We start from the raw sequence: 16774 nt of genomic DNA, 5'->3' as shown, positions 1-16774 counted from the left end.
TTTAAATTTCAAATAAATATTTATAAAATTACACTTGATCATTCTTCGGGACCTATGGATTTAATAATTATAACTATTTTACAGCAGTGAATCACAACTAATTTAAATGTGGATTCTGTATTCCAGATTGTGAAGAGGTCTCTTGAAGTTTGGGGTAGTCAGGAAGCATTAGAAGAAGCGAAGGAAGTTCGACAGAAAAATCGAGAAAAAATGAAACAGAAGAAGTTTGATAAAAAAGTAAAAGGTAAGTGGCTGCATTTACATCATGAAGGACTGTGCTCTGCTGCTTCGCAAAAAGCCTTTAGCTGAGTTCTTCCAGTTTAAAGATATAATTGAATTTTATTTTTTTCCCATAAATTTAAGAACAAAAGGCTTAAAGTTTGGGTAGGTTGGTGTTTGAAAGTCTTGAGTCCAAACCTCACAATACTGCAATTCTAAAAAAGCATGTAAGCCTTCATCTTAAAGTGAATCATGGTTTTGTATAGGAATGGTACTAGGGTCAGGGATGTGCCTCCGGTTAAGGATTTGGCATCAATTCAGTCTTAATATGACCCACAGGGTTATCCAAAGTGAAGATTTCTACCAGCAAACCTCTCTAATTGCTTAACATGAAGGGGCAATGTCGTTAAGTCTTAGTCATGTGACTTAACAACTAGAAGGTACCTTCTAATGTCAGATAGTCTGTCTAATCATTTTTATTTTTATATGAAAAAAAGACCTGGAAAGGTAGAGTGACTTGTTACACAGTTGCTGGAAAGTTGGGACTGGAGCCAAGATTTCATGACTGAGAGTCTGCATTCATTCCTCTGACCATACATCTGTCCGTCTGTGTTACTCTTCTCCTTTGTCCATCTGTCTCTGTATTTATTTGTCCATCCATCCGTGTATGCATATGTGCAGAAGTCTGTCTGTCCATCTGTCCGTTAGTGTATCCAACAATTACTGTGTCCCAGGCACAGTGCTAATACAAATGCCGAAATCACAGTAGATCAGAGGAGAAGAACTGGTCAAGTTATCCTGATGTGATAATGCTGGGCTAGCGATGCACATAGGGTGTCAGAGGAGCGCAGAGAACACTCGTTGCTATGGCACAGAAGCCCCAGAGAGGCTTAAATAAATAGGCGCACGTGCTCCTCGGTAGCCGTGGAGCCCCGCTGGGGTGTCTAGTTTATACAGACAGCATAGGTTCTCTGTATATACGGGGTTATACGTATACTAAATAGATCCATTTAAAATGAGTGTCTTGGCCATCATAAGTAATTGTGCTTATTTTTTAGGATTTAGAAGAGGTTTTGGAGGGTGAATGAAGATAGCTGAGATGTCTTAAACACAAACAAAAGAGCCAAAAAAAAAAAAATGGAATGTCAGCCTACTTTGCTTCTTATTGTGAGGGACTGCTTTCCACCTTTTCAGTATAAGAGTAATTCATGTGCTGTACAGAGAAGTTAGAAAACTACAAAGAACTTTTCTATCCCATAATTTTACTACCCAGGGACAGTCATCAGTAACAGTTTAATGTCTATGTTTCCAGTTCTTTTTTGTGCATAGGCCCTTAAAATTTTTTTTTTATATAAAAATGGAAGCACCATTGGAGATTTATGAAGTTCATAAACAGTTTATCGACCCTTTACCTCTGTATCTCAGTTTCTTCAACTATAAAAATGATTATAATACCACCCACCTTATATAAGTTTTTGTAAGGAATCAATGAGACATTATATGTAAGTTGCTTAGACAAGAACGCGGGCAGAGTGCTGTCCCGGAGGCAGCACAGCCAGGCGGTATTAAAGCTGCTACAAGGACGGGGCAGCTCGGCATGCGCTGCTGTGGAAGGGTGCTCTAGAGAAAAGCTTCATCTCCCCCGACAGATGTTACGTGACGGAGGCGGTAAAAAATTCACTTATGTATCCTTGGACTTGGTATAAGTGTTCACGTATTTGCCAGTTATTACTTTATTCTTTAATTATGGGACGGGGAAGAAGAGTTAGGTGTGTTTCAAGTTTGCATTTTAACATTCTTAATTTTGATTACAAATGAAAATTTTGATATATAAATTGATAGACTTAACAGTGAAGAATAAAAATCAAAGTTGAATTTAAAAGAAGTTTATTGAGACAGGTAGTCTCATGATAAATACATCTTTATATAAATTATAGTTACTTAACATACTTGCTGAATCAGAGAGTAAGCACATTTTTATGGCTTTGTAGAGAGGTTTCCTATAGCAGACTGTGCCATGCAAGAGGATTTCATTGAAGAATCATCCCCACATTAGCCACCGCTGTACCACAGTCTTCCAAAATACCTGCGGGGCCAATTGAGAGGATTTGGAAAGGCTTCTTTTGAATTTGGTCCTTTTCTTTAATCTCTTCCATGTTTTGCCACAAGCCTTCCTCTCTTCCGGGAGTCCCTCGATGGGAGGGGTAAGGTGACACCTTAAGGGGTGTGAGAGAGGAGGGCATATTTATAGACTAATCACACATCAGCCTAAGGCTTTTGTTAACCCCAGCTCCTTGAATCTTGTAAGCTCTTCCCTTTCAGCTGCCTCTTTAAACCACTTCCCTCCAGTGGTCTTGCCTGGAGAATCCCAGGGACCGGGGAGCCTGGTGGGCTGACGTCTATGGGATCACACAGAGTCGGACACGACTGAAGTGACTTAGCAGCAGCAGCTATGGTCTTTTGGCATAGACAATAATAAACAGATAAAGGAATTAGGAACTTGTACCTTCAGAGTAAAATACTTTTTGAAAAAGGTCTGTCTGTAATTTTACTTAGATACTGTTTCTGTAGTTTGGTCAAGATGTTCTCTAAAGGCGGCTGAATTCTGATGATCTGACTGACAACAAAAGGCATCTGTTTAATTTTTTTAATAAAACAGTTCTATTAAGATAGTCACACCTGCTGAATAGCATGAATAGAACATTTCTTTCAAGATTTACACAATTAGCCTAGATAATTTTTAAAAGAAGTATAAACTCAAATATAATTGACTACATTTCTCACTGTGTTAAATTTCTGCTATTAACCACCAGATGAACTACTGTGCATTTTTCTCATCCTTGAAGATTTTGAATTTTCCCTGAAGTTTTTCCTGGAGCTCTTACGACTGGTTTCTTTAGTTTATTCCTTGAAGCATGTTTTTTGAGGAAATTTTTCCAAGTGGTTACTAGAGGGGTATATTTTCTAAGACCCTGTTACAAATCTAAGAATGTTTTTCTGTTTCTCTTGCATTTGAAAACCTGAGTTCTCTCCGAGTTGTATAAGCATTATTCCATCGTCTTCTGGTGTTTAATGTGCAGAGGTCCATGCCCTGCCTGCTTTAACTATGGCTTCTCCTTGTTGATTTGCTTCAGAGGTTGGTGGAGATGTTCCTGCCCGCCTGACTGGGCCGCAGAGGGCTGGGAGTGGCGTAGACACTAGAGGTTAGAGACGAGGGGCTGGCTGTGCACTTTGCTCAGAAGGCTCGGGACAGAGAGGAGGAGGAGCGAGTCTGAAAGTGTTTTTAGCTGAAAGAATTGGAACCTGGTTCCTCTTGGTCTTCTGATTTTGATCCACAAAGACGCTGACACAAAGTTTACTTCTTTATAGAAAGGTAAGAGATTACATTTACCTGCTTTTAGAATATGGTCTTCTCCTTTAGCAATTTGAGAAAGACTTGATCTTACTAGAGAAGAAAAATAGATAGTATATAAGGTGTGTGTGTGTATGTATGTATAAATTTAGATAAAGTGAAAGAGAATTTTCTCGTTGGCAAATTCAAATTGTTCAAATTCACATTGACTCTCTTAGACCTGAGAAGGCAGAAGTAGAAATGATGGCATCCCTGGTGCTTAGTTTAACTAGGTTTTTATAAAGGCGAAATGCATTCGCCTGGATATTGGATGGAACTTTGAACTGGTGCAAATACACAACATTCTGGGTTTGCACAGCTCCTGTCCACAGATAAGGTGGCTGTAAAGTTTTTCTTTAGAGTTATACTCAGCTTTCTCTTAATACTGGTAGAGGTTAGCCTTCTTAAAAAGAATGATTACTTTTCATCGTTTGTTAGTGTCCACTTTTTTTCCCCAAAAGAAGTGGGTAAGAAAATCCTATGTGGGGGCTCCTTCTCAGTTTGTGAACATTTTACATTCTGGGCCTGTGGTTATATTTATGGGTATTTGGGGGCTTCTCTCGGGAGAGTTGGAAGGACACAGTTTCCTATCCTTGGTTTCTGGAGGACAAAGTAAAATCAAAGCTTCTATGTGTTGTTATTTCCTTGCGATTTTCCCCCTCTAGTTACCGGCGGGCACCCTGTGTCCGAACTTCCTGCCCTGGGTCCCATCAGGTATCTCAAAGTCCATGGTCTCCCTCCACTGGTTCTTTTATTGTGAGTCTACCTCATAAGCAGCACTGGGCTTCTTTGAATACAGGCTGCCTCTTTTGCAAAATTAAGATACTAAGCTGGATGAAATACAAATTTTAGAGTGGTATAAAACATATTTTTCACTGAAACAAACATTTAGGGGAAAATGTCTTTGGGTAAAAAATAGAAGCAGTCTCTGAAGATAGGCAGTAGCAAGACTGATGGTTACCATGAGCATTTTTGGAACCTTCCAACAGAAGTAGTCCACAGTTCATTGCATTGTGAAATTCTAGGCCAGTGGGACCAGGAGGCGGGAACATGGCAAACTGCTGCTGTCTCCTGCAGTCTCAGGCTTTTCCGGCCTGCCTGGCACACCCCTCTCCACCCCCAGGGTTTCCCCAGCTCTCCTGAGGCCTAGCGGACCTTCTGTCAGTCTGCTAGTCTCTGACCTCACTATCCTCTTGTCAATCTCAGCAGTAGTAGTTGACCTCTACTTTCCGAAATTTTAAGTTGCTTAAATGAAGAAATGTGAAAAACTATTACTAATCTGTAATTAAACAAATGCTTTATTTCACCAGATGTTGACATTTTTCCACTTGCTTTTTTCTCATTCATTCACACACACATTTTGCTGAGCCATTTAAGAGTTATTTGCAGACACTGTGATTCTTACTACTTCAGCATTTATCTACTATAAACGAGGACATTTTTCTACTGACTAAAAAATACCACACTCAAACTGTATATTAATATAACGCTGTTACCCAGCATGTAATCTATGTGGTCTCTCCCCAGGTGTTCCAATGTCCTTCATAGCTTTTCAGTTGTTGGATCCAGGGGCCCATCAAGGATGATACATATCCAGAGTCTCTTTTTTGCCTCAGCCTTCTTCTTTTATTATAATTTTGAAGAGTCCAGGCTACCCATTTTCCGAAATGTCCCTCCATCTGATTTATTAGCAGTTTGTTTTCTCGTGACTATATTTGGATCAGTCACCTAGGAGACGCGTGGTATCGCTTAAGGAAGGCAGTATCTGCCGGATTTCCCCATTGTAAAGGGACCCTTCCCCTTTATAATTAATAGAAAATCTGTGGGGTGACTCAACACTGTGTGAATCTCTCATTCCTTAAGTTTCATTCAGTGGTTTTAGCACACAGGTTGCATCTTGTCTGAGTGAGTCGGTTATTATTAGGGTAAATATAACTGGTGACTTTCTATTTCTGTTATTTCTATAGTTATTATCTGGTTTCTTTTGGAAAGAAGAGCTTTTTTTTAGTAGCAGTTGGAATCATGGATTCTTATTCTCAAGTCAGTGTTACAGTCTGTCCATTCTTTGTTGTTGAGTCACTGAAGTTGTGTCTGACTCTGCGACATCAGGGACTGCAGCACGCCAGGCTCCTCTGTCCTCCACTGTCTCCAGGAGTTTGCTCAAATTCGTGTCCACTGAGTCAGTGATGCTGTCTAACCATCTTCTCCTCTGCCAGCCCCTTCTCCTTTTGCCTTCAGTCTTTGCCAGGGTTAGGGTCTTTTCCAGTGAGCTGGCTCTTCATGTCAGGTGGCCGGAGTATTGCAGCTTCAGCAGTAATCCTTCCAGTGAATATTCGGGGCTGATTTCCTTTAGGATTGATTGATTTGATCTCCTTGCAGTCCCAGGGACTCTCAAGAGTCTTATCCAGCACCACAGTTTTTTGAAAGCATCAGTTCTTTGGTGCTCAGCCTTCCTTATGGTTCACTGTCACATCTGTATGTGATTACTGAAGAAACCATAACTTTGACTATACGAACCTTTGTTGGCAAAATGATGCCTCTGCTTTTTAATATGCTGTATAGGTTTGTCTCCATCCGCAGTGATTTTGGAACCCAAGAAACAAAATCTGTCACTTCCTCCACTGTTCCCCCTTCTGTTTGCCATGAACTGATGGGACTGGATGCCATGATAGTAGTTTTTTTAATGCTGTGTTTCAAGCCAGCTTTTTCACTCTTTCGCCCTCAAGAGGCTGTTTAGTTCCTCTTCACATTCTGCAGTTAAGAGTGGTATCATCTGCCTATCTGAGGTGGTTATTTCTCCTGGCAATCTTGATTCCAGCTTGTGATTCATCCAGCCTGGCATTTCTCGTGATGTACTCTGCATGTAAATTAAATAAGCAGGGTGACAGTGTATGGCCTTGTTGTACTTCTTTCCATTATTCATCTTAATGCCCAAATTTGGCCAGTGGATGTCCCTTCAATCTAGCGCCTGCCTTTTTAAAAACGTTTTTCTTTGGAAATGATGTCAAACTTAACATAAAATCGCAAGGATAAGAGTGGCACAAGGGACACCTGCATATCCTCCACTTGGATTTACCATTGTTGGCACTTCATGCCATGTGCATTCTCTCTGCACGTTTCTTTTTCTGAACCGTTTAAGAGTAGGTTATGTACACTGCCAGCCTTTTTTATCCCTAAATACTAAAAATGTGAATTTCCAAAGAATAGGGAGATTGTCTTACGAAAGTTTAGTATCTGTATTTTTATTTAGTCATCCTTATTCCAGTTTTGTTAGTTGACCCAGTTACGTCCTGTGTGGTTTATTCATCCAGTATAAAATCTAGTCTAGGACCAGGTATTGTCTTTAGGTGCCATGTTTTTCTAAATTTCTTTATTCTGGGATATTTTCATAGCCCTTGTCGTTTATGACACTGGCATTTTTCAAGAAGTCTTTCCCCTTCCTCTGCCTATCTTTTTTGCAGTAATGTTTTTCATGTGGGGTTTTTCTGATGTTTCCTGATGGTCATATTCAGGTTATTCATTTCAGGTTGGGTAGTACACAACTGATGTGACTTTTCCAGGGTATCACGTCTGGAGGCATGTGATATCCATCTGCCCTTAGTGGTGATGTATTTATTATTTGATAGGCAAAAGTCCTGTAAGACCATGTAAGTGCCTGCTTCTGTTCAATACTTCCCCTTAATTTAGCATTCATCCATGGGTGGTTCTTGCCTGAACCTAGGATGATGGCTGCAAAGACTGTTTTCTGACTTCAGCACTCATTCCACATTTAATAGTTGGAGGTCAGCCCTGATAGCATCGTCTCCCCTGCTTATTTGTTACTGGTATGGATTCATTAATTCCTGTTCTTCTCAGTGGCTTTTGGTTAATTTCTGCCCTCAATTATTTTGATGTTCAAATTGCCTCAGATTTAGGCCAACAGAAGTCTCTCCCCACCAGCTCTTGTGTCCTTTTGGGGTGTCTTTGTATTCTTTGAGCACGCCTTTCTAGCTCAAAACACGCACGTATGTATGAGTTCAGTTCAGTCACTCAGTCGTGTCCGACTCTTTGCAACCCCATGGACTGCAGCACCCCAGCCTTCCCTGTCCATCACCAACTCCAGAGCTTGCTCAGACTCCTGTCCATCGAGTCAGTAATGCCATCCAGCCATCTCATTCTCTGTCATCCCCTTCTCCTCCTGCCTTCAATCTTTCCCACCATCAGGGCCTTTTCCAGTGAGTCAGCTCTTCACATCAGGTGGCCAATATGTATTCACTATATATCTATAATGTATAGTTGAAACCTTGAGTTCACACCCAGCTCTAATCCAGAATTTAGGGTTTATTCTGGTTTTCTCCCTTTCCTTATTTGTAATTCCTTTCTCTGACAGTCAGAAGCCTGATTTCCATTATCCTTTATAATATGTGTAGTTATTTGATTGGTGGTCCTGAATGTAACTAAGTCCCCTTCACGTGCTGCCTCCTCTCTAGGAGACCCTCCTCATTTGTCTTGGGCTCTGCCCACCCTACCACAGATGCTGGCTTTACTTGCTCCTCCTCATGGCTTTAGGACTAGATTGTTCAGGTGGAGAAAAGTGGCAAAAAATGAGACAGCAGGTTTTTATTAAATTTTTTTTTATTACTTCCTCTCTAGCACAAGTTTCTTCAGGAATGTCCTAAAGACAGGCTTTGTTCTTGTCATTATAGACCTTGAGGTTAGCTGAAGAATGGGGAAGAAAAGCCATGAAGTCAGAATAAAACATTATGTTCAGTTGTGACAATTATGGATAGTAAGGTATATTTTTGTTAAGTATTCTTTTAGTGTTAAGAAAACAATTTTCTTCTCAAGTTCACAGAATGCTCAAATGGGGCAGAGGTTAGCTTAGTGGTTGGCATGTAGTCACATTTTGAGATTGTCTTCATTGGGTAGTAAAGGAGAAGTGGCCGGAATACTTTACGTCAGAACAAAGTTGAAAAGTAGGTACTGGAACTTGAACAGAAACATCATGTCATTATCTGAAACCATGAGGTATCTGTGCAGTTCCGGTTAGCATACTGTTTTTTATTTTAAAATATCCCACTTTAAAATAAGGTTCTTCAGGATATGGGAGGATATAGGAATAAAGATCAGAGCGTAGAAGAACGTGATAGATACACACTATCTAGACGTGTGTGCCCTGGGGCTTGAAAGTAGCCTGAGATAGAGCGCTTTTCCTACTGGACGCTATGGGAAGGCAGCCCAGCCCGGTGGCGAAGAACACGGACTGAGCCGCACGGTGCCCCGCCTGCCTGGCCTCGGGCACCGCTTACGTAGCCCCTGTGCGCCAGTCTCCTCATCTGTGAAACTGGGGTGATAGCTGTACTTGCTGCAGAGTCTTGTGAGGACCGAATGTGTTTATATAAAGTACTTAGGACAGTGCCTGACACTTGGCCTTGTTTGTTTGCTTGTCCTTATGATATAGTAAAGGCTAAACATAAAAAGATTCAAGTGGTATTTTGATACTGCCTATAGTAAAATGGATGAAAGAAAATGTGTGATTACTTGGTGTACTTTGATTTTTAAGGTTGAGATCATAGAAGGTAGTGATCATACTCTCCCTTAGGTAGGGGGGCCATCAAAGACAATGCTGGGTCATTGGTCAGGGTAGAGAAAATTTGCTTTTTATTCATTAAACTAGAAACTGAGATGTTATTAGCTTAGTTTCTAATTAACACAATGTATTTGGTTTCTTCAGGTAACATGCAGTGCGAACTTTAGCATGTCCTGGGTGCTTTTCAGAGCATCCAACACGATTCTTTTCTTTGTGAAAATGCTGTTTTGCATGATGTAGTAGGAAAAGTTCTCAACATTGGAATACATGACCTGGGTTCCCCTGCTATTCATATCTTTGTTCACTTTTCCTACCTGCAAAATAAAATGAAGTAAAATAACTCTCTAGTTCTTTCCAGCTCTTAATAGCCAGTGATTCTTTTATTTGTTGTACTTTGTAACAATTACTAGCAACTTGTCTCCTAAAATACTGCTGTCATTCTGTAAAATAAAGAATTCAGCAGACATAAGGTCAGTTGCAGGAGCAGCTTTTCTAAGGTGAAACATCAGCAGAGTGGCTGGGTTCTTGGCTTTCTAGTTTTCTTGCCGAGTTTGACTTGCCTCTTAGAGAAGCAGCTCCCGACTATAAGGAACTTAAATCCTTGTCCTCAGTCATCCCAGTTGGTTCCCCTCGCCATTCTTGGCATCCTGCTTTGTACAGTCAGTTGCTTAAACTGTTCTTTGCGTGTCTTCTGAATCTAGTTTCTTGCTGTTCTTCTAATCCACATACCCCATTTCTGAACCTCCTGTTTCAATCTTTCAAAGTGATTCCACAGGCCAAACTAGTGAGGCAAGAAAGTAGGCCTGCCAAATCTGTATCATTAGTTTTGACTTGTTATAAAATTAAGGCATAGACCATATTTGGTTAAACACAGCTGAAAAGCAATGGATTTTTAATTCAGCTCAATAGCACCACTGAACAGTTGGCTTTTATTTTTTCCTTAGAGTTACGGCGAGCGGTAAGAAGCAGTCTATGGAAAAAGGAAACAGTTGCTCATCAACATGAATATGGGGCTGAAGAAAGCCTAGAGGATGACATGTACCGGAAGACTTGTACTGTGTGTGGCCATGAACTGACATATGAGAAGATGTGATTTTTAGTTAAGTGATCTGTTCTACAGCGTGGAAATTTAGTGTCCTGTTCAAAATGTAAAGTCTTCATAAATGAATGAACCACTTGTATAAATAATGCTTCAATAATTATGTATGTTTTGGCTTAACAGCAGGTTTTAGTTAAGGTCCAGCAGGCCTGGTGGGCAGAACACTGTGTGTGTGACCATTTTTACTATAATAAGGGTGGGAGCTGAGCAGTAAAATGGGTTCAAAAGTGTTAGCTTAGAGCTAAAGCTGAGAAATAAGCGACCAAGGCAAACCCTCGACTGAGGTAGGAGGGCGTTTTTAGCAGTAAAGGCAAAAGCTGGCCGAGCTGAGTTCATATCCCAGAAACCAGCAGGGATGGTGGGAGACCACTGCACCCCAGACCCTGGGCCAGGTCTTCTAGACCATGTCTGTCTCTAAGTCAGGGTGTGGGGGAGCCTTGCTGGGGCGAGTTTTCTACATCCTTAGGGTTTATGATAATCTATCAGTGTCTGGATATCCCTTTTCAAATCTGGGTAGAACAGAAGAACAGCTATACTGTTTGTTGATCAAAGGTAATAATAACTTGTTAACATTTACTGAGCATTTTCCATGTGTCATGCAGACACTATGCAAAGTGCCTTCCGGGTATTCTCATGTAATCCTGGGAGGGAAGACAGCTTGCTTCTGTGCTTATGTAGCACTTCTAAAGGAATCGTAACCTACAACCTGACATCACCCCAGACATTTGGATCATGTTTAAATAGTCATCTATTACCCTATCTTGTGAAAAGGATTACAAGGTAGTTACCTGGTAAGAGCAATCGATCCCAAGTGCTTGATTAACAGGGTGTATGCATTCTTTTACACTTGATCTTAGCCAAAAGGCCGAGAAGCGATATATGCATTCTTTTTTATACAAATTCAAGATAGATCATTTTAAGTTGTTCTTTGACAGGACTTTTTATCTTACTAATAGGAAGTTTTTTATACATTTTCATGTTTTTCTTCAGATCAGCTCTTGGAGATTATGCTTGAAGAAGAGCAAAAGTCAAAACAAGTCAAAGCCAAAGACTTGAAACTGTAATTACTAATTGTTCTCTATATAAGTATTCAATACAGAAATGTTTACTATGTTTTTTGAATGTTGATTTTCTTTCATGTGCTATGCTGAATATTACAGCTCAGTAAAAATAGATTCTGAATGGGCAGCAAGACCTTCTTTGGACAAAACCAAAAGCTTCCAGCAAGTAACTAGGGGTTCAGGCCGCTGACCACAGCATTACTGCATTGAGAGATAAGGAACCCTTGAACCACCACATGGACATAGTTTCAGGTTCCATTTACTAGCTGTGGACCTTGGGTGAGTTGCTCAGTGGGCCTGTTTTTATCTGTCTTATAGGCATAATAATCTAATGACTGTCATGATTAAATATGGCAAATGACACGTTATTAATGAGCATGTATTACCAAGACCAGTGTGGCTAAGACTTGCCAATTGGGGTGGGCTTCTAGTCAGTCACTCTTTACCTTCAATGTAAGACAGTCCTGGTGTCCGGACATCACTGACAGCCACATATGCTCTGCTCAGCTTGCCACGTTCTGTCCTCATCTTTCATTTTCAGATATAATTGTAGATTATTAGTAAGTTCTAGAAATCCCTGCCAAGTACTTTCCAGGAAAAGCAAGCAAACTTTATCTTCATTTGAACTGCTTTCTGAGTAATTCCTGCGAGATTTAGAGTCAAGGAAAACAAAAATTATGTTTACTTGGACAAAAAAGCATGTTAAATGGCGTCAGTTCAGTTTAACAGAATATTGATTTATTGTAAGGTATGATGTACAGTGTGACATGCCATTCTTTTGTTTCTGTGAGCTTCATTTGTGGAGAGAGCGATTGTTGAATGTGTTTCTTCAGAATTCAATCTCTGGTTTGGTTTTTCCATACACCTAGTTTGCCAGACTGGATCAGAGCAGGGTCACATCAGTAAGCAGTTGTTAGAAGCAACCATTACAGGTGAAGAGGGTCTCAGAGAAAGGAGGTGGATCAGGTAAAAGTCTAAGTAGCCAGACTTTGCGATACATTCTGAAAGGATTACAAAGCAGCTTCAGGGTCAAAGTTACCAAAGCCTTGAATGTTACCCTTTAGCTTCTTGAGGACAGGAGCCATTTCTAACTAATTACATAGTTTATGGGAAGGAGGAACAGTATAAACAAAAGAACATTTAGCTAAGCACTTGGCTTTTAGTTCCCTGCCAGTAACTTGCCATGCAACTTTAATCTTGTGATTATCTGTCTTAAATGGTATGGTGTTTTAAAATCCTAGGAATTTCTATCTACTGAGTAGACTATATTCTGTAGCCACTAAGTATATGGCAAACCAAAGAGCCAAAGAGACCCCATATATTATGCACCATAAACTTATGATGTACTAAGTTAAAAAAAAAAAAAAAAACCTATATTGTACAAATGAACAAAGCTACTTCAGTTGTGGGATTATTGCTAAGTTTTTTCAAAGGTTCAATGAGAAAAAAAAACTAAAGATGCTAGAAATTTGGAATGTCAGATAACGCCTTGTTATTTTACAATGTACTTTTCTTATCTTAGTTAAGCCTCAACACCATATAGGAAACAGGTTTAGGAATTAGTTAGTTACTTGGACCAGATTCCACAGAAATAAAATCCAGACCTACATCCAACCCTAGGCATTAGTCAGTCTAGCTACTTCTGAGTCACACTTTAACAAGAAATGCACTATATGAGCTTGAACAGATCTGTCTCAGATTTGAGATGACCAGATCTTCTAAGATGATAATTCCAAAACTTGTCTGCATATTGCAATTACCTGGGAGCCTTAAGAACTACCAGATATGTCTGTGTTTGAAAGACTGTGGTTTAATATTAATTTAAAAAATAACTTTTCAGACAGCCCCAGGTGATTTGTGTTCAGATTTAGGAATGTGCTACTCTAGTAACTTTTTAATAGTATCTTAAAAATACTACAGTAATTAAAAGTATTTTGAAGAGAAAATTTCAGATGGGGTTATTTTACAAAGAAATCACTAAAGTAGACTGAGATGATAAATCATGAAATACCAAAGTTTAAAAAACATTTTTAGTTTTTATTTCAGCCATGTTAGAGGTACCCATGAGCTGTGAAAAGCTATGCTACTTGATAATAAATTCATCAGTTCTATATACTACTTGGTAAATAAGCTTGACCCTCTAGTGTTTCACATACCTCAAATTAGTTATCTTTTGTGCCTTAAGGAGAAAAAAATATCAGAAAAGCTGTATTTGTCACATATACAATACATCCTATGGTCATTATCACATTATTGTCATTAGGGAATATCTGCTTTTTAGGGGCAGTTAAGGGTAATCAATACCATATTTCTTCACTGTCCTCCTCTCTCTTTTAGAAAGTGACAGGATGCTACAAGAAAGCAAGCATTCAAACAATAAAAAATAAGACAGATTATTTTGAGATCTTTTAAAAAAATCTTGACAGGAAGGGGGGAAAAAAAATGACCCTTAGGCCTGCAGGGCACAGAACTGCTGGAACACGGCCAGGATGTGCGGGTCTAACTCAGCAGTGAAGAGCAGGTTCTCCAGGGTCACCATGTACTGCTGGATTATTTGGTGATGCTGCAGACACAGAAAAGGGGGTAGAGTTTAGGTTGGGAAAAGGAGCACATAAGCAATCTCACAGAACATTCCCCTAAAGCCCACCCACACTGTGGAGTGATGCCAAAGAGCAGAGAAAAAAGTGGTCTGGCTGGTAGGAATAATAACCCTGGAAAGCCCAAGTACTGAGAAAATACAGGGGAAATGAAAGACCAGTTCTGGTCTGTCTTATGCAGCTCATACTGCAAGGCCGTGGCAGCAGCACTGCTACAGTGCTGGGCGAGCTCAGCTGGTGCTTTTCTCTAATTCAAAGTGAAGTCGCTCAGTCGTGTCCGACTCTTCGTGACCGTGTGGACTGCAGCCCACCAGGCTCCTCGGTCCATGGAATTTCCCAGGCAAGAATACTGGAGTGGGTTTCCATTTCCTTCTCCAGGGGATCTTCCCAACCCAGGGATCACACCCGGGTCTCCCGCACGGCAGGCAGACGCTTTACCATCTGAGCCACCAGGGAAGCCCTTCCCCTGAAGTGTGACTTTTTAAAAGTTGCCCAGACAAAGGATGAACTATGAAGAAGAAATTCTGGAAATCATTCCCTGCTTTGGTTAGGGCATTAAGCAAAGAGATGTGTTAAGAAAAAAATTAATCTATTTATATTTCAGAGTTAGCCAGTGATCTCTTAAGTATTCCACAAAACAGGAAACCCAAACCTCACTGTTTTTTATCTTTTAAAATAGAGGTCATCTGTGTTACTGAAAATCAGTGACTTATTGAGCCTAACTAGAAAAAATTGTCAGAAAATGAAAGTTTCTTCTACATGTACATATATAAACTTTAATATACTCAGATTCCTATAGGATCAGGCTGTTGACAATAAATAAGCCTTCAACCAAAAATTTACTCTAGATTTTTTAAGGAAACTTTTTTCCCCTTTAAGCCTTCTGCTTTAATGACTCTTGTCTAGAACAAACAGATAAGGACTTGCCTGGGGTGTTGGTGTCTGAAGACACCACTCTACTTCAAATCTTTAACTTAAATCCAGCGGAGGACGTGTTGCAGTCTGCTTTCTCTAAGAACCTCAGGGAACTTACATTATTAATAGCGCCTCCAGAAGCACGGTTATCATTTGAACTTTGGATTTATAGAGGTTCTTAAAATCTTATTACGCTTCCCTTAGCATCTTTCTATTCTGTGTTACAGCTAGGCTCTCCAACAAAGAGAATGGCAGTTAGGAGTCTGAGTGACACAGAGCCAGTTTTAAGCCTGAATATCCTGACGAGCAGCAGTAGGAACAAATGGACACTAACTGAGGGGCTTACAGGTACTAGATAACCTGACAGAGTCGGTGCTTTTTAAAACGGAGAAAAAAAGATGATAAATAAGTAAAATGGAGAGCCCCTGCGGCTGAGGATGCGTGTGCTTAGTGACTGGGTCGTGTCCGACGCTCCCCGACCCCGTGGACTGCAGCCCTCCAGGCTCCTCTGCCCGTGGGATTTCTCAGGCAGGTTCTTTACCGACTGGGCAACCGCTGCTTAAGTCATGTCATTTTGAAGCTCTATTACTTACAGGTTGCATTCTAATTGAGCTAGGAGAGAATCCCCATGGCTGAGAATAGTGAGTTTATTATCCTAATCAAAGTTTTCCACAAACCTGTAGGAAGATCTGCTGGAGCCTCTCTATACAGTTCTTATACCACGGTGTTAACACACTGGTCCCATCAGTTTCACAGCGTACTAAGTGCTCGGTCAGGATCATGATAAAGCGCTGGAAATAGGGTACAAAGTTCCAGAGGTGTTAGTAAACAATCACATTTTTGGCCAAGAGACCTCAAGGGTATTGCTTGTTTCACCCTATCTCTGTGGTATGTATCCCTAACGTTCATGATTCAATAAATACTGAGGTGTGGAAAGGCAGACCAGTGATAACATGAGTTGTTTAGTCCCTAAGTTGCTTTTGACTTTTTGCAACCCCATGGACTGTAGCCCGCCAGGCTCCTCCGTCAACGGGATTTCCTGGGCAAGAATACTGGAGTGGGTTGCCCTTTTCTTCTCCAGGGGGTCAAACCCCCATCTCCTGCATTGGCAGGAAGACTTCTTTACTACTGAGACACCTGGGGAGCCTCATGAGGTGAGTAGCACATCATTTTTGGCAATACAAAAGTAATCTAACCTTTAGTATTTAGATTACTTATGCTAGTAATTTTTCTTAGAATCTGTTTTAAGGACATAATCAGAAATGTTAACAGGAATGTATACACAAAAATCTTCAGGAAGGAAAGCAATCATCTAAACAGATCTACAAGTACTTAGTAATAGCATCCCCCATTTTTTAAGCAAGAAGAAATATACATGCTAATTAACAACAGAATGACCTCCAGTTAGTGAACTTTTATTTCCTGTGTAAATTTTTATACATTTAAGACCTTACAAATAAGCATGTATTACTTCTAATGATTAAAAACTTTTTAAAACTAAAGAAATATACTGGTTTTTTTTGAACCTATCAATGTCCCAAGTCACGATACCTGAAATATGACAAGGAAGAGATTCTTCTGTTCACTCTGAGCAGATTCCACTTTTTCCTGCAGTCTTTCTATTTGTTCTTCAAGGGCCCCATCTTTCCTGTCACTGCTTCTGTCATCATCATCACTTCGCTACAGAATGCAGAGGAACAAAAGGAAACCACCATTTAGAATTCCAGTATATTAAACAAACTCCAACAAGCAGACCTGAGAATTTTACTGTGTCTGGTCAAATACTATCTGAAGACTTGTATTCTACAAGAGGAGAACCAAACATACAGGCAGATATCCAAAGTCCTGTGAGTGCTTATCTAGGCCAAGGAGATTCAGTGGCACTTGTCTTGGGTGACGGCATTGGGTTTCCTATGTAGCAGA

The 16774-nt window shown here is 40.2% G+C and overlaps 2 protein-coding genes across 4 annotated transcripts in view; one reads left to right on the top strand and one right to left on the bottom strand.

Annotated features, from left to right (window-relative positions):
• Nucleotides 1-11391, top strand: part of XPA (XPA, DNA damage recognition and repair factor) — a 28127-nt gene extending 16736 nt beyond the window's left edge. The window contains exons 5-7 of one of the 2 annotated variants that reach the window (XR_009691132.1): nt 127-244; nt 3354-3592; nt 10124-10257. Coding sequence is in view for 1 of the 2 variants with exons in the window: in XM_061132632.1 (XP_060988615.1) it covers nt 127-244; nt 10124-10272 (267 nt within the window). In the remaining variant the exon portion in view is untranslated. Of the gene's footprint in view, nt 1-126; nt 245-3353; nt 3593-10123 lie in introns of both variants that reach the window. The other variant, XM_061132632.1, reaches the window with a different exon arrangement.
• A 664-nt stretch (nt 11392-12055) lies between these two features.
• The window catches only part of NCBP1 (nuclear cap binding protein subunit 1), a 37633-nt gene continuing 32914 nt past the window's right edge, over nt 12056-16774 (bottom strand). For both annotated transcript variants that reach the window (XM_061132627.1, XM_061132628.1), the window contains 3 exons: nt 16403-16531; nt 15529-15642; nt 12056-13902 (listed from right to left, as the gene is read on the bottom strand). In XM_061132627.1, the coding sequence (XP_060988610.1) occupies nt 13789-13902; nt 15529-15642; nt 16403-16531 (357 nt within the window). In that variant the 3' untranslated portion in view covers nt 12056-13788. The remainder of the gene's footprint in view (nt 13903-15528; nt 15643-16402; nt 16532-16774) is intronic.

Source organism: Dama dama, chromosome 29 (genome assembly GCF_033118175.1).
Source record: "Dama dama isolate Ldn47 chromosome 29, ASM3311817v1, whole genome shotgun sequence".
Lineage (NCBI taxonomy): Eukaryota > Metazoa > Chordata > Mammalia > Artiodactyla > Cervidae > Dama > Dama dama.
This window is presented reverse-complemented; position numbering and strand designations above follow the sequence as displayed.